This window comes from Symsagittifera roscoffensis, chromosome 3, assembly GCF_963678635.1.
Source record: "Symsagittifera roscoffensis chromosome 3, txSymRosc1.1, whole genome shotgun sequence".
Classification (NCBI taxonomy): Eukaryota; Metazoa; Xenacoelomorpha; order Acoela; family Convolutidae; genus Symsagittifera; species Symsagittifera roscoffensis.
In genome coordinates this window covers 62258734-62280237 of record NC_087064.1, presented here as the reverse complement: position 1 = coordinate 62280237, position 21504 = coordinate 62258734, and the positions used below count along the sequence as shown (strand labels likewise).

At 36.7% G+C, this 21504-nt stretch overlaps 2 protein-coding genes across 3 annotated transcripts in view; both read left to right on the top strand.

Moving 5' to 3' along the window:
• LOC134842841 (cyclin-dependent kinase 12-like) overlaps positions 1-10064 on the top strand; it is a 59405-nt gene extending 49341 nt beyond the window's left edge. Inside the window, exons 4-13 of the mRNA XM_063859339.1 lie at positions 453-536; positions 609-1477; positions 3990-4141; positions 4336-4480; positions 4724-4894; positions 5263-5452; positions 8284-8445; positions 8558-8752; positions 9034-9165; positions 9587-10064. Of these exons, the coding sequence (XP_063715409.1) occupies positions 453-536; positions 609-1477; positions 3990-4141; positions 4336-4480; positions 4724-4894; positions 5263-5452; positions 8284-8445; positions 8558-8752; positions 9034-9165; positions 9587-9968 (2482 nt within the window). The 3' untranslated portion in view covers positions 9969-10064. The remainder of the gene's footprint in view (positions 1-452; positions 537-608; positions 1478-3989; positions 4142-4335; positions 4481-4723; positions 4895-5262; positions 5453-8283; positions 8446-8557; positions 8753-9033; positions 9166-9586) is intronic.
• Positions 10065-12791: 2727 nt separating this feature from the next.
• Positions 12792-21465, top strand: LOC134841511 (plancitoxin-1-like). Of its 2 annotated transcripts, XM_063857540.1 has the most exons (5): positions 12792-13051; positions 13185-13367; positions 13721-14170; positions 20533-20676; positions 20827-21465. In XM_063857540.1, exons 2-5 carry the CDS (start codon positions 13208-13210, stop codon positions 21168-21170), a joined length of 1098 nt encoding a protein of 365 aa, XP_063713610.1. In that variant the 5' UTR covers positions 12792-13051; positions 13185-13207; the 3' UTR covers positions 21171-21465. The 2 variants fall into 2 exon arrangements, with proteins under 2 accessions (XP_063713610.1, XP_063713609.1); XM_063857539.1 differs by having other exon boundaries at positions 12796-13367; positions 20827-21464.
• The last annotated feature ends 39 nt before the right edge of the window (positions 21466-21504 follow it).

Here is a 21504-nt window from a genome sequence, read left to right as displayed (position 1 = left end):
GTCTATGTTCGTTGATCATGTAGCTTAGAATAAATTCGAGTCAGAGTCTTATCTCAATGCGATTAACTTTACATGTGTGTGCCTTAACTTTACGTCTAATCACTATTGCAAAAATGGGACGGAAACAAATTTGAACCCATGCATTTCTTCATTCATTTTTTGAGCGATCCTTGTACATTCTGAAGCAATAAATTAATGTTTGGCATTGAATCGCTTGTTATCTTTTTTAGGCCTAGTGAACAATCCCCCCCCCCCCCCCCCCCAATTCAATTTAGGAGGGAGATTGTTCATTTGATTAAAAGTAATATTTTTCAGCCAATCAGATTTGAGCATAGTACATGGAGGCTTTATGGCTTGAATTTGTCATTTAATTTTAGGAAGAGATTGTTCACTTGGTCTATTAAAGGAGATTGTTCACATGGACATTTTTTACTAGTTGAATTGATTTTTAGTGAAGATGCAAAAGAGTCTAAAAGTAGAAAACGAGAGAGGAAATCGAGTGCAGAAACATCAGTGAAACAAAGATCGGAAACCGAGTGAGTATTTATTCCATTTTTAATGGCTATTTAGCTAATAGTTGTTGCTGAAAACGTATTTGCGGTGTTTAGGCATGGTTCTTACAAGCGTCCGAGAACCAAAAACAGGTCAAGATCGTCTTCAAGAAACAATGACTCATCTTCCAGAAATTTGTCTAAAGCTTCTGAAAAGTCAGAAAGCAGGCCAAAAAAGTCCAAACGCGACAGGAAAGACGATTATTCACGGGACTACAGACACCGAAGCAGATCTCCGCAACATCGGTCGAAGCAAAAATCGTCGTCAATTCAAACCACGTTCAAATCGGAACTAGATAAAATACAAACTAGCAAAAGATCTGCTGGAGATGATAATAGTTCAAGTTCTGCGACGGTGTCAGCCTCAAATACTCCCTATAAATCTTTTACGACTTTCGCTACAAAAGATTCGCTTATGCCAAAGGCACAATCGAAAAATCCCCTAGCCCAAGTGTCGTCATCACAACAAATGAATGTAAATGTATCAACCGTTAATAGCAATATATCTTCCAGTAGTGACAAAGATAAAAGTTTGATAATATGTCCTCCGCCACCACCGCCGCCCCCACCTTTACCCCCAGACCTTCTCTCGCCTCCCCCATTGCCGAAAGAGGAATCAAATTCGACTACTCCCTCTCTGCCATCAAATGATGGACCAAGTGAGCGAATTGGAACGGGGAAGCTAACGGAGTTCCCGATGCCTCCTGCGAATATGACGGCACCTCTTTCGGAAAGCGACGACTCATCGGGTAGTTCGCCCGGGTCTCCATCGCCCTCGGAGTCTTCCTCGAGTCAAGAGGACGAGAAACCGGAGAGTAACCCGAAATTGATTCCAAGACCAGAGTTTAAAACCAAGAATAGTGGACATGTACTGTCTTCAGGGAGGAAATCACTCGTAGAAGACTTGCCACTTCCCAAACTGTATCGTAAGTTCTTTTGAGTCTGACAAGATTGCGGAGACTATAATTTAGTTTTAATTTTGCTGCTAAATTAAGGCAAGTTCCACTATCGAACAGCAAAATTAATAGGTCAAGAGAAACTAGAATGACTTCCTGTTTCAAAAAATAAGACTTTAATTTTCTGTCTTTAATTTTTTTTAAATTACCTATCGATCCAGGTTTATCTAAATAGCATAACTTGACGAACGAAGTTCCAATCAAACAGTATTTGAAATTCAAATAATTTCAACGTTGTGTATTTTTTTCTTTGAAATTCGAAATTTGAAAAAGTGTTTGCGTTTGCGATTAGCAAGCGTTATCAAATCGGACTTCTTTTTTTCGGCTTAAGAACTTGTTTAACAGAATCATTTCAATCAATTGGTATCTTGTTTCATATGTTTTCAATTTTCTTAGCATCTCCGTCTTCAGACAACGAATACTCCTGACCCGGCATCGCTCCTAAGTTCGAATCTGACCCGGACTTCTTTTTTTTTTCATTTGTCGGCTTAAGTTTGTCGACTTAGTTCGCACTTCTTAGTAAAAATTTTTTATGAAAGCGTATTTCATTGTAGGTGCTCTTAGTGTTTTGATTTACTCCTGCAGTTGTAATCTTAACGAACCTTGGCTTTGTATATTTCCCTTTTTTATAGCTTAAAAACTGTATTCAGCCCTTTATGATTTTGGCTCATAAGTTATCGGCTTAGTGACCTAATTTTGGGTCGTTTCAAAGAAAAGACATTTTAATGCTCCACTAGATGGCACTAATTGCCAAAAAACCTTAGAATAGTATCTACATTTCAAAGTTTTTCATGAAAGTAATTTTTTTGGTAATTAACACAATTTTTGTCGGCTCAGTTGTCGCTCGATAATTTATTATCTATTATATATTTAAATGCGAGCTTCACTATCTCGCCATGTTTAAGCTTTTTCAACGCATTATTTTTGCATGTTTAACGAAAGAATTTTTGCACGTTTAAGCTATCTCGTATATTGCAATGGTTAAGGTTTTTTTTCGATTTTCCAGTTTGATTTTTGTGGTTATTTCTCAGTGAAGCAGCCCAATATTCGGATACTGCCCGGATTCCCCAAGGGGCTGCGAGTTTGGCCTACAGTTTTGAATGCCCAAATCCTTTTAGTTAACGAGATAAGACGATTTTTGTGATTTTTTCAAAATTTTTCAGAAAGCTTAAATTAGTTTTTTTCTTCAAAATCTGAAATTCCCAACCCTGTAGTTGACTCCTGTCAGAGTATTCTCAAGGATTGCGAATCTTGCCTCCAAATATGACTGCTCAAATCCATGTAGTTTTCAAGAAGTGACGTTTTTTGTGAATTTTTCAAAATTTTTAGAAAAAATAATTAAATTATTTTTAGAAATTTGAAATTCCCAACCCTATAGTTGGGTGCTGTCAGAGTACTCTAAGGAGCTGGAAATCTTGCTTTCAAATATGACTGTTCAAATCCTTGTAGTTTTCGAGATATGACGTTTTTTGTGATTTTTTTAAATTTTTTTTCTCATAATTTGAAATTCTTAGGTACTCTCTGTCAGGGTACTCTCAGGAGTTACAAATCTTGCCACATGCGTCTGCTCGAATGCTTTTAGTATCTGAGATGTGACGTTTTTTTGATTTTTTTCAAAATTTCTCAAAGAACTGATCTACCAAGAAATTAACAAAATTTGAAACTACTAATTTGATGAAGACACAATCTTATTGTCAGCGTACACCCAGGCGTTTCAAACCTTGCTCTAAATATGAATGCTCAAATCTTTTTAGTTTCCGATAAAAGACGTTTTTTTATAATTGTTTTGAATTTTTTTTCGAAAACTTAAGTTTAAAAAAATTCACGAAATTTGAAATTCCCAACCCTATAGTAGGGTGCTCTCAGGGACTCTCAGTGGTTGCAAATCTGGCTCCAAATTTCTCCAGAGGTCCGTTAAATTTTCGAGATGACGCTTTCGTGGTTTTTCAAAATGGGAATTAAAAAAATAAAAAGTGTGAAATTACCAACCCTGTAAGTGGGTGCAGTCAGAGTAGACGAGGTTTTTCATGAGTTATTTTTTTGTGGTATGCTATTTTTTATGGTATCGCAATTGGTGCGAAGCCTCTGCATCACAAAATTTTAATCAACTTTTTACGGTTTTCTTGTACTCGTTTCCAATTGTTTTTTTTTGGCTACGTTTTAACTCAAGTTCCAAACGATAAGCATTGACTGGATTTTTTTGGACTAAGATCTTTTCAGTTCCTGAAGTCCCATTTGTCGTGCTAGTGAAAGGTGGAATTGTTCTTTCAAAACTTCAATGCCAGAATTCAAAATGCATTCGTAAAATTCCCCCTCACCGCCGTCATCCCCCTCACCGCCGTCCCCTCGAGCTTCAAATTTAGCTGATCAGACGCTATAATTTCTTCGCTGGTTGGCTTCGGGTAAATTGGAAAAAGCTAATTTTTATGGAGTGGTTTTAAAATGTGGATAAAAGTTGCTAAAGCCTTTTTACGAGTTTCAGCTAATGCTGCAATTGCAGTTGCCTCTCCTCAGTTGGCAAAATTGAAGCAAGAGGTGGCTGAAGATGACAACAAAAGCACAGGATCAGTAAACAGCAACTCGCCTACAGGAATCACAGACGGGATTGAGGCACCAAAACCTAAAGTTCTGAAGGCTAGTGACAAGTTAATAACCTTGTCTCAAAAATATTAAGTTGCTTAATTGTTCAGAAAATAAGTTGGTTTTTTTCGCACGTTTTTTTCACTTAGTATTGAAATGTGCTTTAAACTTAATCAGTTGAGCAGTTTTTGCTTGAAAATAATTGCTGGTTATCATTTGTGGCGGTGAGTTAGATGATTTTGTGTTAGGTTCCCAGCAATATCGCCAAGTTGCGAGCGGAGCAGAGGGCAGTGGAGACATGGCCGTTTGGGAGTGTGGACCAGTTTGAACTCATCAGCCAGATAGGAGAGGGCACATTCGGACAGGTGTTCAAGGCACGCCACAAGGAGTCAGGTAGATAGTAATGACTAGAAGTCGAATTGATTGTCAAATTCATATTTCACATTTTAGTAATTATGGATAAGTAATTTTGTGGTTATTCAAGCATGTAATTAGTTTATAATTTTCTACAACGGTCAGTAGATATTGATCTTTTGATCATTCATTGTTATGGGTGAGACGGATCTATGATATCAAAATTTGAGAGGAGGAGGTTGGTTTTTGAAAGTTGACAGCTCGCACTCTGCATCTGTTTAGGTACAATGTATGCACTGAAGAAGGTGTTGACTGACAAGGAGCGCGAGGGATTCCCCATCACCTCCATTAGAGAAGTGAAGATTCTCAGACAGCTGAAGCACGCGGCCATTGTGAACCTAGTGGAAATAGTCACTGACAAGGCATCTGCGCATGAGTGGAAAAACGGAAAAGGTTCATAGTTTTGTAGAATGTTCTGTTTTCTCTTCAGCATCCGTCGTTCTATCATGAAACATAAATACTCAGTTGCGCGATGCACTGCTTAAGTTCGTTGTTTCAGTTTTTGTCTCAAATTGACAATTAAAATTATCCACAGTCGCGTAGAAAAAATAGAAACAGAAGTTTCTCCAATGCTGGAGAACAAATTCTTAATTTGTGCCAAAATTTAGCTATAAAAGAAAAAACTTAACGAACAAAAATACCTCCGAACAGTGTCGGTGGTGCCTCTGGATATGTAGTAGTTAATATTTCTAGTTTTAGGGCATCTAGTAAGTTAATAACACTTCTTTTGTCCTTAAAGTGTCTTAATCATTTGACTTTAGGCAGTTTCTACCTGGTGTTCGAGTACATGGACCACGACCTGCTGGGAGTGCTGGACAGTCGTCTGGTGCAGTTCACGGAGGAGCATGTGAAAAGTTTGATGAAACAGTTGCTGGACGGACTGGCATACTGCCACAAGAAGAAGTTCCTCCACCGCGACATCAAGTGCTCCAACATACTCATCAACAACAAGTCAGTACAAACAGAGACAACAGAAAACAAGAGTGACTGAAAGAAAATCAATTTTTATTTTTCAACTTTATCGTTTATTGTTCGTGGTGCGAGTTAAGGGTTTATTTAAAACTTTTTTTGTCAACCAGCCCGGAGGCCTAACCCAGAGGTTAATTATTTACATTGACATGAGCGCATATATTCAGCGCCCTTTAAGCTATGACTTACTTGCAAGAGCTCACCTTACAAATTGCATTGTGGCGCTCCGGATGGTTGAGGAAAGGGTTGGTTAAAAACGTATAAAAGTATTTTTCTACGTTTAAAACTTCCCTAAAACAGTTTTACTACCGGAAAATTTTACTCGCTGAATAATGAAACATGTTCTTTTCGAATTTGGGGCAATTTTCAAAAACCTACACTATGGCTCTATTCATTGCGGACTCGATCAAATTTTGACATCCGAACATCGGAAGCAAAAAATTAGCTGCAAACATCAATTCTCCCGCCAAAAGAAACAATTTTATAGCGGCTGACTTGTTAAAAGATGCTACCGTCCTGATGTTTTAAAACAAAAAATGGCTTTGTTTAAAAACTGTTTTAAAACACTGTTTTGAAACGGTGACAGGACAAAGTATCCCATTACAAAATATCCCATACAAATATATCCCAATAGACACAATAGCCATTACCAATATAGCCCACGTCAATTAATTTATGATATAGATTACCAAAGATTGGTGCATATATCTATATCGCAATTAAAAAGAGACTCAATTCAACTTCCTCAATTATTTCGAGACGCCATATAGAGATAGTGCTAATGGTAAAAGACTATTTTCTAGGGATTAAATTTTGTTTTTCAACCTGTTAATGGAGTCATGATTGAGAAAGTTTTGATAATGAAACATAACGCAAATATATATCATTACTTAAATAGTACCAATAGAATGAACACCACTATGACAAATTTTATCAACGGAAAACTCAACAAGGCAAAGCGTTGCTTATCTTGGTCGAACACGAGTTCACTAAAAAGCGAGACACCAAATCTACCACCCACTGGCGTTGTGCAAAATGGCGTTCACATAAATGCCCAATGACTCTCATAATTTGCGATGAAACCATTATTTCGTTCAATCACGAGCACAGCTATGAGTTTAACCCCGGTCGCGTAGAAGCAAGGCAGCTAGTTAGTCAGTTGAAAGAAACAGCAAAATCGCAAATGAATCAAGCTAACAACCAGTCGATAGCAGCTAGCCTCAAGACTGTAAACTATAATCCGGTTTTCATTTCCTTCATGTTCAGCCCTGACGAGAACCTTCAATAGGAAGAAAACGCATGAACCACTTGAAGTGATTTCATCGACCGACCGTCACTTCGACATTCCCGACAAATATTTAACTTTTTGTCTACATGATAGCGGAAAAGAAGACGTGAGCGATGCCTTGTTCTCGGGGACATGGAAAACTTAATTGCTCTGCGCGTTCATAGCATTCTTTGGCTTTGTGATGGAACTTTCAATATATTTCCGTCTCAATTTTATCAATTGTACACAGTACATATCCAGATTGGCGGCTTTTATCCCCCTGTGTTTACGTTTTACTTAGCAACAAAAAGGAGTAGACTTACAACAGGTTTCTTGAAGCCCTGATTAGCCTTATTGGAGACGTCGTACCAGACAAAATTCTCAATTGACTTCGAGCAAGCTGCCTTAAACGCATTTTCGTCCCCATATAAAACTGAAATCAAAGGTTGCTACTTTCATTTATGCCAAAGTTTCCATCACACGCTTTCAGAGTTAGGTCTAAAAAAACCTATGAAAACAACGCTAAGCTAGCCTTAAGCATAAAAATCATCCCAGCTTTAAGTTTTGTTCCTCTCTCAGATGTCGAATCTGCGTTTACTCTTGTCATAGACGAAATTTGCCAAACTGCCGATCAGTTTGACATTCCAACTGAAATTCTCGAGAAAATTGACGAGCTCGCATCATATTTCACGAAGACTTATATAAAAGGAGACAATTGGTCGACAACAGGGTGATCCTTTGTTACCCCCAGCTCTATGGAATCATTACGACAACGCGGCGGCTGGTCTCATTCGAACAACCAATGCAGTTGAAGGCTGGCATAACGGCGTTACGTCGCTTTTCCAGGGCAGCCATCCCTCAATTCATACGTTTTTAGAAAAAATTCAGCTTGATTCTTACAACCAGAAGTTCAATATTCAACATTCAACCAGAAGCAACCGGTACCGCTGGTTGCTTCTTACAACCAGAAGCAACCAGCGGTACCACCAATTAAACCCGTAAAAAGTACCGAGAATTCAATGAAAAAGTCCGAATGATAACTAACTCTTATAAAAACTCAGAAATAGTAAGTTATGTTCAAGCTCTGGCTCATTTAACACTCTCCTAGATTTTATTTTATTAAACTGTCGGCATAATTTTCTCAAATTTTCGGCATTTTGTTGCGTTTTTAATTGATTTTCCAGAATTAAAATTGTCATGAAACCTTTTGAAACGTGCCAACCCTGGTTTACTGTGCGATGCGTAATTTTTTCAATGGATTTGCAGATCTCTTTAACTATATCCCCCCTTTTGCAAAAGGGAGGGACTCGTTACTAGGTACAAAATTCTGATATGCTTAACCGTTGATTTATTTCTTTATAGGGGGGATATTCGTTACTAAATACCCGAGTAGGGATATAGTTGAAGAGATCCGTTTTGCCAGTGTAATTCATACATGACTAGCGGAAGGGTTATCAGACTGTTGAAACAAAGAGCCAGCTACTGTAAAGGTTTTAGAGTAAAGTGGAGCTGATAACCGGTTGATAAGATATTAATGATATTTAAGGGGCCAATTGAAACTGGCCGACTTTGGACTGGCGAGACTGTATGATGCAGATGATGCGAACCGGCTCTACACGAACAACATCATCACCATCTGGTATAGACCTCCCGAGTTGCTCCTAGGAGCAGAGAGATACGGACCCTACGTCGACATATGGTCCACGGGGTGAGACATAACATTATTTGAGATACCTGGTTAATTATTATTGTATGTCGTGATTACCTTTCAACAGGGTTCCAAATATATTTATAGAGTATTTGATGATGTTTTGCTTCAGCTGCATCATGGGCGAGCTGTTTATGAGTCGCGCGCTTTTTCAAGGCATGGATGAGGCCCAACAGTTAGAAGCTATCGCTAGGGTATGTGGCACGCCTTGTCCTGCTAACTGGCCATTGGTGATTGAGCTGCCACTTTTCTCGAAGCTGAAACCAAAGAAAATGTACAGAAGGATGTTGAGGGAGACATACGCACAGTAAGTTAGTTTTATGATTTCCCAGCGGAATAAAAGCTTTACACCTATTAATCCAGTTTTCTCAAATTGGGTTCAGGTTATCAAAAAAAGGCCAATTATAATTTGTTCTTGAAATTCAAAGAGATTTAAGGCTATCTATTTTTTATTACGGTCATTGGCTTTTTTCCTACTGTCTGTTGACTAGGTTCCTGGTTTTATTTCGTAGGAGCGTCTGGATAACAAGATATTGCCTGCCAGTTCTTAAAGTTTGAAAGGAGTAAGCAATCTGAATTCTTGTTTAGAATTCCAGCAGATGCTCTGGACCTGCTGGACAAGATGCTTACTCTGGATCCGAAGAAAAGGTGCTCTGCCGCCGAGGCACTCAACCACCACTGGCTCTACAATGTTATACCAGAACAGATGGAACCTCCAAGGTGTGTTACCAGTCCAGTAGATGAGTAATGCTCCATTTTTATGAGTTGAGATTGGGACAGTTTTTTGAGTGATGAAAAACTATGAAAAAGCGTAAACGGGTCTTATTAATGGGGCAAAATCTGTAAAGATTAGTGAAGATAGTTATTTTTCACATGTAGATAAATGATTCCAAGTTATGAGGGCGGTTGAATTGCTATACATAAAGAAACTTCTAAGAAGAATTCAAAAAATACCTATATATTTATACTCAGCGGGCTTACTTATATGATGGATTTGATTCAATGGATGGCCTGTATTTTGATTGGCTGATCGCATTTAGGAGGTTAACTGAATTGCAGATGCTTTAGTTTATTTGAAAAAACTAATCAGCAAGGCAACTTTGAAGACATTCTATATATCTATGACCGGTAGTTATTTCAGCCTGCCAAAATATCAAGACTGCCACGAGCTATGGTGCAAAAAGAGACGCAAAAGACTCAAGGACCAACAGGCCAGAAATGTAAATCTCCAAACACTCATCAGCGAAAGCCGATTCGAAGAGGCATTTCAACACATCAATGATCTATTCATGCAACTAAACGAGGCTTTCACAATACCTGACAGATCCAAAGCAGAATCCTGCGTTCAATCTATACTACAGAATATAGACATTCCGACAGTTACGCATTTTCTGGAACAGCAGAAGCAAGGAGCAAGTACGGTTGACCAATCAACCTTCAGTAAGACTGAGGCTCTAACGCAGGAGATGTACACGAGATTGATGGAGTTTTACCAGAAGGGAAATGTCACGACTGGACATTGACTGTTGTTCGATCACGATGTGTGACATCGAATTAACACTTAACTTAAAAAAAATGATTTTTGCAATAATTATTTTGGTTAGAAAAATTTTGATCTCAAAAATGAATCCTTCATTCTTCAGAGTTTTTAAATAAGTTTGAGCAATAGAAACTGAAAAAGATGTAAGTTAGATTAATAAAAAATACTTGATTAGTAATATCTCTTGAGCAGCAGCTGTTCTAGTTAAAATGAAAACTTTGTATTCGGGTGTTTTAATTTTTTTCTTTTTGTTGTCCACTCAAAATCAGGTACCACAAATAATCATCGGACTGGGTTGAGTGACATATCATATTAAAAGCCTTACAGTTGTGATTCGAACCATATTTAAAAATTTTCAGTGTCGAGAAAAACGGGTTTGAAATTTTTGAATTTTCGTCTTATTTCGAGCGAATAAAGCGTTTGAGCAGTCTTATTTTAATTACTTAAAAGCTTATAATAGGGTAATTTAAATGTATAAAATTCGTTTTACTCGAGTAACATTACTTAACTTAGAGTATTTTAGCCCCTTTTCGGAATCAAATATTCCTTAAATTCAAAAAACTTCAATTCGCTTATTTTACTATGATTGTCGAAAATACCTAATCCCAAGTTTTTTTTTGGTCCGCTCTTTTTATCACACCACGCCGAAAAAAAAACGACAATTTGAAAAAGACGTCGGGAACATTCTGTGCTAGTTGCTTAGTAACCGGCTATCCTTGTTGATACTATGTCACATACTGCGGCTAAAGCAATAAAGGGTATCCGGTTTTTGTCCAAGTAGCACAGAGTTTTCCAATCTCAACTTTTCTAGCGAACAAGTTCAAAAGGCTGAAAAGCTAAAATAAAGAAAAAAATGTGAAGTTTTAGTTCATTTAGTCTGAACAACGGTAAAATGAAGACCAATTTTTTGAAAAAGGACAATTTAATTATGTTAAAAACTGGAAAAATTAGAGGCTAAATTAAGGTTATTTACGTAAAAATTGTATTAAAATTGTATATAGAATTCAGTTTCATTCACGAAATTCTTGTCAATCAGCTTGAAAAAAAAACTTTTTCAAGCTGCTTTTTTCTTGATACTGAGATACGGTTTTGAAATGTGTGGAATCGGAATAACGGCCAATAGGGCTTCAATATAAATTAACACTGGATCAAATGCAAGCATTCCTTGAGGTAGTCAAAATTGTGAAGTGGTCAGAACAATTTTGTATGGAACGGTTCGATCAGTTAGGGTTCGGTTCGAATCAATTTGCTCGCTTTTCAATTCGAATCTATTCGTTTTTTTGGAGCTTAGCTACTTGGAGAAAAATAGGTTTTATTGAAACCCAAATTTTCAAGGGAAAACTTTAATTCCCAGACTTTTTGGAACATCAAGATTGCTTCCAGAAAAGTTTGGAGCTGGAGATTCAGATGAGTTCGGGCAAGTATATACGGCCAAATTAAGTTTTCGTAACGTAAAAATGCTTTAAATGTTAATTAGAATCAGTGTTTTGTACACGATATACGACAAACTACGAAAAACCCTAATACGAAATATAAGATAATACGATTATATGAGAGATAAGACTAATCCGATAATTGCTGGACTCAAAATATAGGGGGTTATTCTCATGCTTGAAGGACCGAATGGGCGAAAAAACTCGGCGAAAAGCCGAAAACAAAATTAGCCGAAAGTCAATTTTAAAAAAAGAAGTAATGCCATTCAATTAAAATGAATTAAATGAAGCAATAATTTGTTTCTTTCATAGCGAAACCCTTAAAATATAAAATTTGTTCCAATTTGGCGGCGGTTAGTGACGATTCGACCCCCTTCCGACCCTAAGGGTCTCCCTTCGTACTATTTTGAGATATCCATTTTTGGCTGAATGATCGTAAAATTTTTCTAAAGGCGCCTTTGACGCCAATCTATACTAATTTGAGAGGGGAGCGCGTGACGAAAAAACGCGACTTATTCATCGAAATTTTCAAAAAAGTTCCTAAACGTTTTTTTGGCCTTTTTTCAAAATTTTGCCTACGGCGCAGAAAATTTGGGTCTTTATAGTGGTTTGAGAGAGCTCAGAAAATCAATTTGATCGGCCTGAAAAAGTAGACAATTTTTTTAAAACCAACCTCCCCCCCCCCCCCCCCCCCTCGAGAAACTCCCAGATCCGCGCCTGCCACACTATAGGCCATACTTAAATTATTAGATGCGAACCAAAAAACCAATTGAGGCTCTTCTTTCTGAAAAATTTAATAAAGTTCGGTCTATTTTCAGGTGTCTAGGAAAAATGATGAGACGACAAGCAAATTAGGCGATCCGAAAGTAACTGAATTTAGACGATAACTTGCTTTTGATAACGATTTTTTTTGGCAAGCCAAAACAATTTTTAAGTAAGCCGAGAAGTTTTTTTGTGGATACTCCAGTAAATAATTTTTACGCCAGCAGAATGAATTTTAAGTTTTGCTTTTGTACAATAACGAGCTTGTGTTATTTCGTCACTCTTTTTCTTACAATTGTTAGTTTTGTTCTCACCAAAAGCTATTCGAGACCAGCTAAAGAACAGTCGGACAATTCAGATTTTTTGCTCTAATATACAATTTAGTAATTAGCGTATTTAACATTTGCTTCATTAAAGTGCGTTTGTTGGTTCTTGGTATTTGTTACTACAAAAGCATAAGTAAATGAAAATGGTGGTTGACGAAGAGCCGTGTGTTTGATCCTTCAGAGTGTTTCATTCGCTAGTCGCATTTTTTTGGTTAATTTTTTTCTTTTGGCCTTTTAAACTCCTTTGTCCTGTTTTCTGCCGGTGTTCGCGAAGTGTAGCTTCTGTGTCATCAAATGAATATCAAATTTCAAATGTAAAGTCAGAACTTGCTCATATCCGAATCAACAAACTTTGTGTAACATTATCGCAATTAATGAAGAAACAAGTCTTGACCTTATTAACTCATTATATTCAGTAATAACCTTGAACCACCACTAGACGCCAAAACTAATTCATAAACTTCAGTTGCTCCATTTGTTTGATTTAGAGATCGATTTTGCCTACAAAGTTCGAAACTTGACTTATTTATCTGGAATCAATAAAAGTTAGTATAAAGCAGCATGTACAAATTATTTACGGATTTGTGAATGAAATATTGTGAAAACTATTTTTGACAAACATGAAAATTAGTACCATGTTAAAGTTGTTTCCTCTTTTGACTTTTCTCGCTCTTCTAGAGTACTCGCTGGCTTTGAAATGTATGGATGAAGATGGCAATTCTGTAGACTGGTTTATAGTATATAAGCTTCCCAAGTACTCGGCAGATTCGGGTAAACTGTACGATGGGACCGCCTATTTGTATCTGGATGCGAAGAACCAGCAGTACCAGATATCACCTAACGACGTCAACTCAACCAAAAGCGAGTATTTTTTCAGCAGATTTCCAGTTATTTTTAGTTTATTTTTCGCTATACTTTTCATCATTTTGCAGCAACAGCAAATAAGCAGACAAATTTACTTTTCTTACCTCAATGTAGTTGATAATGTTTTGCAGACGAGATGATAGTTAATTACTCCATCTTTTACATACCCTCAGTTTTTACCTTTTGCATTTTTTCACTATGTCCAGTTGCCTTGAAATTTTGAGCCAAAGGTAATTTATCAAGCTTAACATCAATTTGTCTTTATACAAATTATTCCTGGCGAAAACTACGGTTTAAATAAAATTGAAACTTGTGTATGTAACGATTTGAGAGTTTTCCGTTGAATCCAGGCGCTTTTTATCGCACATTGATACCAATCTACGAGAACTATAAAAATGGCAGTAGTGATGGCGTCATGGCACGAGGATTCTACAATGACCAGTGGCCTAATGGTGGTTACTCCACGTCACGAGGTCACTCCAAAGGTGCATGGGCGTTCGATTCTCAAGATGGGTTCTTCCTGACGCAGAGCGTGCCCAAATTCCCCAATTTTCTCGAAGGTGGTTTCAGTTATCCGAGTTCCGGGACATACTATGGACAGGACATGATGTGTGTGAGTTTGGGAGTAGATCAGTTTGACAAACTGGGGGTGCATTTTTCGTTCACCAATCCCTGGAATTACAACGTGTCCATTCCAGATCAGTTCGTAGATATGGTTCCGTCTCTGTATGCGTCTACTGTGAACGAAACTCATGTGACAGATGAGCCCTTTACAGCGACCGAGACAATCACATCACTTGGTTAGAAGACTTCTGTTTGAGTGGTTGCTCATACCAATGAGTGCAAACCCTTACAATAAACAAAAGTTTGTTTTCGATTAAGGTGGGTTTTAATGAGCATACTTTCTAATTTAAATAAGGTTCAAATAAGGAGCTGCATAAGTTACTAAGGAGTTGCATAAGTTAAATGTTCTGATACATAAGTTTCTTGATAAAATTAGGTTAAGCAGTGGGTCCTTAAGATTGCAAATATGCGTTTCTGCTTGTAAAACGTATAACAAATGTTTTTCTATTTACAGATCTTGGAATTTAAAAGTAAGCTTCTAATTGATCTTTTTGGTGCAAAAATTAAAGGGGCTTAAGATATTATACGACGAGCAAATTAGACGATCAGAAAATAACGAAATTTAGACGCAATTTAGACAATAACTTGCGTGCAAATTGCATGAAATTTTTTGACTTAAACAAGACTGCTCGTATCAGGGCGAGGCCCTGAATGTTCCGTCTGCCTTTTAAGGTATTTGGAGCAGTAATGACTTGAAAAAAAATATATAATAAAATAAAATGAAAAAGAAAATAAAAATTTGTGATTTTTTTGTGAAAATCATCCCCCGCACATGCCAAATAAAGTACAAAAGACAGATTTCGCGCCTAATATTCAACCAATTATGGCAAATAAGCTTTCTTCAACCAATTTAGAACGATTTCTAAGATGGATTAAATCTCCGCTTACACGTTAATAGTGCGAAATATATCGCGCGTTAATTGTCCCAAATTAGCTAAAATGGCAATCTTTAAACATCCATAGCCTAACAAAAAAATTACCGGTGAAGAAATTTTTTTTTCTATTTAAGCTGAGGACCACAAAATTTTTCGAACGATTTTAAAAACTTCATTCCGGATCAACCCCCCCCCCCAAAAAAAAAAAAATTCTCCCCCCCCCCCCCAAAAAAAAATGAAATTAAGAGGGAGAAAAAAAACGGATTTTCTATGAGCCAACTTTGAGTATAGCCTAGATAGAAGAAGAAGAAGATGACAAAGTCAGATTAGTTACTCGTGTTTGAATAAAATGAGATGAAATTATTAAATCAAGAGAATCATCAATTTAGGAATGATAAGGTGAAGTAAAATCTATTTGTACATCCATACAAAGTGTAAAGAACGTAAAATTGTTAAAACATTGGCAAAACTGAACATATAATTGCAAATCAACTAATGAAAACGGAATTCACGGCATGTATTTGTATACGTACATATAGGATAATATTTCCTTTCAGTCGTGCAAAACTTTTATAATTTTTTTGAATGTTGATGTGGTAATACCAAAATTTAGTAATTTACTGGGCAACGATTTCCATTTTTTGACGTCGGATGAAAAAAAACTTTGTAGAGAAGCAGTTGAACAGTGGTTATCATATTTTATTTGCTTTGTTCTTGGATTTCCTCTTTAATTCGCTGTCGTTAGCCTCAATGCATAAAAGCTTGCATTTTTAAAGTAAAATACTGATATAGATATGTAACACATTTCAATTCAATTCTTTTTCAGTTCCGATAAATGATTTACTTTTCCGTAGTGCGGCAGAAGATTTAAATTTTGATCTGAATAACGTGCGTTTCAAAGCTCATTTCAACTCAACTGCTTTTCTATGGACATCATTGAAGTTGCATTAATTTGCTCCAAAAATATTGCTGCATTATCTAAAAGACTTAAAACTAAACAATGAAGAAAAGCAACCAAAGACAATGTGGGAAGTTGTTGTCCAATAGTTTCTACCGTTTTAATTTCTTTTTTTGAGATTGAAATGAATGATTGGAAGCAAGAATCAAACCCAAATATTTGCATTCAGTTTTCGTCGCTGTGTTGTTATTTATAACAAATTGGTCAGATTCCACACACTGTTTATCATTCATTTTCTGACAAAAAAAAATAAAAATTCTGATTTTGATGCAATCAAATTCAACTGATTTTCGGCAAAAACTTAATGAGTTTGAGCGAGGAACTTTGTAATTGATTCAATGCATCATTTGAAGTTAGGGGTGATGCAAATATTATACAGTAGTTTGCATATTGCGCCAATATTCATTCATGAAGTTTACATTTTTGTATATCATTGATATATAAATTGCACAACAATGGACCTAGTACCGTGGCTTGAGGCACACACCTTTTTAATTTCAATCCAGTCGGAAAAATTTCCATTCACCACATCTACGCTTTTAAGGCGTTCATTGAGGAAACCTTATTAATGCATTTGCTTAAATTGAAAATCCCATACAGTGTAATTTTTTTTCTAAAATATCATGTGAAATAGAGTCAAAAGTTTTTGAAAGACCCAATAAAGCTGCATGAACGTTTTTTCTAGAAACTTTTTGTTCGGATTTTTACTGAACGTAAATCAAGGCATCTTGTATTGGGAATTTTTTACGAAATCCAACCTGAAATAGAGTCGTTATTTGATGTTTGTTCAAATGTTGTTATTTGAGCATAAGCTTTTTCAAAGATTTTGGAAAATGCACATGTTACTGGCATAGAGCGATACTTTTTTGGATCCAACGGGTCATTTTTTGAATGAGGGTGTGAAATTTGCTTTCTTTAGTTCAGATGGAAAAACTTTCTCATCTATGCAGGCAAGAATAACAAAAAGTAGGTGGGTCACAAATTTTGATTGGCCTCGATTATTGCCCAAGCAGGTAAGGTAGAAGGTCCCAGAGGTTCTTTGACATTTAATTCGCGAAGTACATCGTAGCATTGCTTCACTGTTATGTGCTGAAAGTGGAAGAGTGGAAATTCGGATTTAACTAGAATATAATGTTGAGACTTAACAGAGCCAAAAAAAACTCATATTTAAACATGAAAATACATGAAAATAAATAGTTATCATTTCACTGAATGAGTTAGGTATTGCCGTAATTCTGCTGCTGCTTGAACAAGAACCACAAACCTGGTTGATAGATTTCAATTTTTGCTGAATTGTGTTCAGAAGTGGGTAGACACCTAGCGAATGTTTTTCTTGTGTATCTTTAGTTATGCTTGCCAATTGTTCAGGGCAGAAGTCGATAGTTCGCCAGTTATTGTTTACAATTAACTGTATAATTAAAGAAAATTGTTATAAAACATTAATCTAGGTAGTTTATAGCATACAAATGCAATCGCGCTTAAAAAATGTCAAAAATTTTTGTTTGCGGGTTTGTATGAAAAGCATTTTTATACAGATCTAAATTTCAAAATTAATACAAGCTTGGGGAGGTTATTCTACGGTAGGACATTCAGGGGGGAGATTGTACGGTTGATCCAAAATTCCGTCAGATAAAATGGCTATTTAAAAAATCGAAATTTTTCTGAAGAAAAAATCAACCCGTGCACAAATATTCCGTTACTTTCGTTACGAAAGTCGGAACAATATCTTTTGGCTGAGTAAATACTGGTTGTCCAATTTAGACAATAACTTGCATGTAATTTGCGTGAAATTTAATCACAGGCATAACCTAACTTTTGGCTGAGTAAATGCTGGTTGTCCGTAAATTCCGTTTCTTGACGGACGTCTATTTTATTTGTCGTCTTATTTCCTAGCCCCCCAAATTAAATTTTGCTGACGATATTTGTACACCTGTATCTACGAACCAATGGTATAACTTCAAAAGGCTATAATGGAAATTTGTTTCGTTTTCTTTGACTCTGATGGCTTTTCTTTCTCTCCTGATGGCTTTTCTTTCTCTGATAGTTTTTGTTTCTCTCGTCATGCTCGACTGTGGCGCGACATGTTTGTTACTAGAAACGATTTACCAATTTTAGGACATGGGATGTGTCAATTTGAATGTGCCGGCTGAAGTTTAAATGGGATGTGTTGAACTTGTACAATTTCTCTTATGACGCCTAAAACTTAGTGCTGATTTTATCAAAAACACATGTTTTGCAAATGCTTCGATAATCTTGAGGTTTTTACTCTTGTGGTTTTTGTTGCTCGATTCGGGTTTCATTGTAAAGTTGCAATGTGATGTTTTTTTCTAACATTGTCAACAAATGGAGAATTTTTGTTTTGTTGGTGTGTTTTCTGTTTGCGAAGGCTCCTTCCTGGTACGTTTGTATTCTTCTTTTTCCAGCTCTTTTTCATTTGTCTGTGTATAACTCGCGTTTGTGCAACTGTTCTCGCTTTTGATTCCTTCATCGCAATAGCTTGTTCCCTCTGTTCTTCGTTGGAAGCTGCACCGAGGACTGCTCCTATTGTAGGTCGTGTCCTGTTTATCCTCAGAATACACCCAATGCGCTCGAGGCTTCGTTTCTTGATTTTGCATTGGATAGTTTTTCTTTCTTAGTTTTTCCCAGGTCTTGAAATTTTGTCTGTCTGAATTTTTTTTCAGACATGACTTTATTCTGCATTGGTATGCATGTCTCTATCTTTTTTCGAACCGCTGCTGGAATTTATTGTTCTGTTTCTTTTTGCCCATAGTTTTTTTGCAGAATCAAGAAGAAGCACGCTTTTTAATTGATCTTGGAATACCTCTACCTGCAGTCTGTTAAAAGAGGTGACTTTTCATGAGATGAGTTCAGAATTTTGCCCAGATACGGCTTTTTTTTAGTTTTTTTTTTTACAATGACTGAAAAATTCATCCAGCATTCCAACATTTTATCCAGAATTCTTGTTGCGCGTGACAAATTATGACAAAAAAAAACGTGACAAATAATGACAAAAAAACAAGTTTTTTCTAGCCTTTTTCTTCTCTCCAAAGGATTGTCTCTTTGATCATGATATTTCCTTCTTGGATTGTATTTGAAAATCCTGAAACTAATATTTCTGTTATCTTTTAAACTGTGATTCTGATTACCATTGCAATCGGGTACTATGCTTTTTTTCATGCAAACAACTTTGTCAACAGGATCTTCAATTCTAAAGGATCACTTCTAGAGGACTCTTAGGTATTTTATTGGTTTACTTATTAAAGCATGGGTTTTATTCCAATTTAAACAGTTTGTACTATAGCTGAAACTTCACAAATTATTTTGGTAAATTATTTTCATTTTTTAAGGGCTGCTTAAGAACTTCATGTGATATAAATATGAAATTTTTGTAGCTGTTGTTTTTCAACTTTTGTTCAAATAGTTTTTTTTTCAAGTAATTTTTCCAACATAATTTTCAAGATTTTTTTTGGTTTCTGTCGATTTTTTTACTCACTATTTGGAGCACATCGTCAGCGTTTTTTGCATCGCAAGTTTTGTGACGCTCCGCTTCACCTCTGTGTCGATTATGGGTCCAGAAAATGTCCTCCGAACCGTTTGTTGCCCGAAAACTGGTTTCCATCGAACCATTTTCACTTAATGCCACATTTTAACTGCTTCCTCTTTCTATTTCTTTGAGTTTGCTTCAAATATCTGGTTATGATTATTGAACGACGACATCTACGTGTTTGTCTTTCACGCTGTAAGATGTAGATGAGTTTAGGTTCATTGGAATGTGAAGGAGATTATCTTGTTTTTTTTTTTTCAATCTCCCCAAAGGGCAGGTTTACTTACTATGGATAGTCTTATTCCGTGGTGTTTATTGGTGTTAACTGTGAGTTGGTGCATAGGCTAGCTAGTCAGTGTGTCATTTTTTAACGATTTTTGATTAATTTCTCCTTTTATGTGCATCAATATCTGTGTAGCGTTCATCGCTGACCTCTTGGGCCGAAATCTTGGGGATTATCAAGGACTCTATTGGAAGTCACGTTGATATTGGAAAGAGGGTACATTTATACTGAGGGTCCCTCTTTCTATCAGCACGGTTTTGATCTACTTTCAGTATCTCTCTTGGATCGATCTCGAATCTCATTCCAGAGATTTTGGTGAAATAATTAATCTTTGAATTGAACTGCTGTGATTGTCAACTTTCCGCCCGGGGTTTGCTTTCGTTTGCACGGGCAGCTACGTGTCCGGGGAGTCTCTGCATTTTCTCAAAGTTTCCAAATTTCAGAATTTCTTCGCAGCTTGCAGTCCTACCAGTTTCGCTCACGAGACTTAAGAATATGTTTCCTTAATTTTTTCGACCTAGCTAATTGTTTCTAGATGATGCGTGCTCTGGCTCTATTTCTATCACCCACTTGTTTGTTGATTTCTTTTGAATGTCTTGGTTTTTTATGCTATTCTAATCTAAGGGGTCTCGACGGCTTTTTCTGCATTTCTCATGTCTGCTTTGCTGCCTTAACAAGGACCCCCCTAATCCCGATCTGAAGTGAGTTTTGCGGTCAATCAAATTTGGGTTGGAGAGTTTTCCAATCAAACTGCTTTCGTCATCCTTTTATATCGCATTTGACGCATTGTGGCCCGTCCGCTTAACATTTGTCATGGTTGTTTACTCTGATTTTCCTTTTTTAGTTTACTGAATTCAACCTTCTGTTTCTTCTTTGAGGTGGCGTGGTCTTCACTCTGTTCTCCAAGTACAAGAATGCGGACCTGGATATGGTGAGTGAGCAGATGGCCCCTGGATTGAAGAGCGACCTTTTCTCCCAGTCCTGGCAGAACTCCGGCACCAACCTGCCCTCCGACTGCGACGGTCACTACAATTTAATTAACTCAACTGCTTAATATGTTTTTAAAAGCTTGAACTAAAATATGATCAGCATTAGATACATCCAAGTGAATCAGATCACATGGGATTAACGCCAGATTCCCTGAAATCTAAATTTTAATTTGCTATTTTTAGACAAATACTGTACATACACAGTGGAGAAAATGTACTTTAGCCAGTTCAACGTCAGCTTCTCCACTCACGATGACCACTCGAAATGGGCTATGGGTGCTCCAGGGGGAGGGGAGTTCAAGTATCCCTCCAAGTGGGTGTGTCTGGGGGACATGAACAGGCAGGAGAGTCAGGAGGGGAGGAGTGGGGGCTACACGTGTTTCGAGCAGGCAGCTGTCAATCAACAGTACACCCAGATGACCACTGATTTGCTCGACTGCTCAGATGATAAATCAGCCGCTGTTCAGAAGGAACAAGAAAGTTTCAATGAAAAGGAACTGAATATGAAGAAAGTTCGGTTTAATTGAACAATTTTTAATGAACTGAAGCAATGATTTTTTCAATTTTTCTCATCTAGTAGTCCCATGAAAAAAAAGAATTTTCTTTATTATAAGTGTTATTAGCTCTATTAACTCAGCCCAAATGTATTTATTCATTCATAAATGACAAAAGTTTTTCATTTAAATTGTCACTTTTTTCCTTTTTTCGCGAGCTTGATTATAGTAATTTAATGGATTTAATACCTTTATGATTAGCAAGCGTATTGCTGAGGGGTCTTAGTTTTTTTGTTACCAGTTTTCTTCAGCAATAATGGTGGGACAGCTTTACAGCTTTTTGATAACATGTGTTTTGGCATTCGAA

Coding starts and splice junctions, on each gene's coding strand:
- LOC134841511 (XM_063857539.1), top strand. CDS start 13,127: ATGAAAATTAGTACCATGTTAAAGTTGTTTCCTCTTTTGACTTTTCTC. Junction 13,368..13,720: donor CGACGTCAACTCAACCAAAA/GCGAGTATTTTT, acceptor CGTTGAATCCAG/GCGCTTTTTATCGCACATTG. Junction 14,171..20,532: donor CGAGACAATCACATCACTTG/GTTAGAAGACTT, acceptor TTCTTCTTTGAG/GTGGCGTGGTCTTCACTCTG.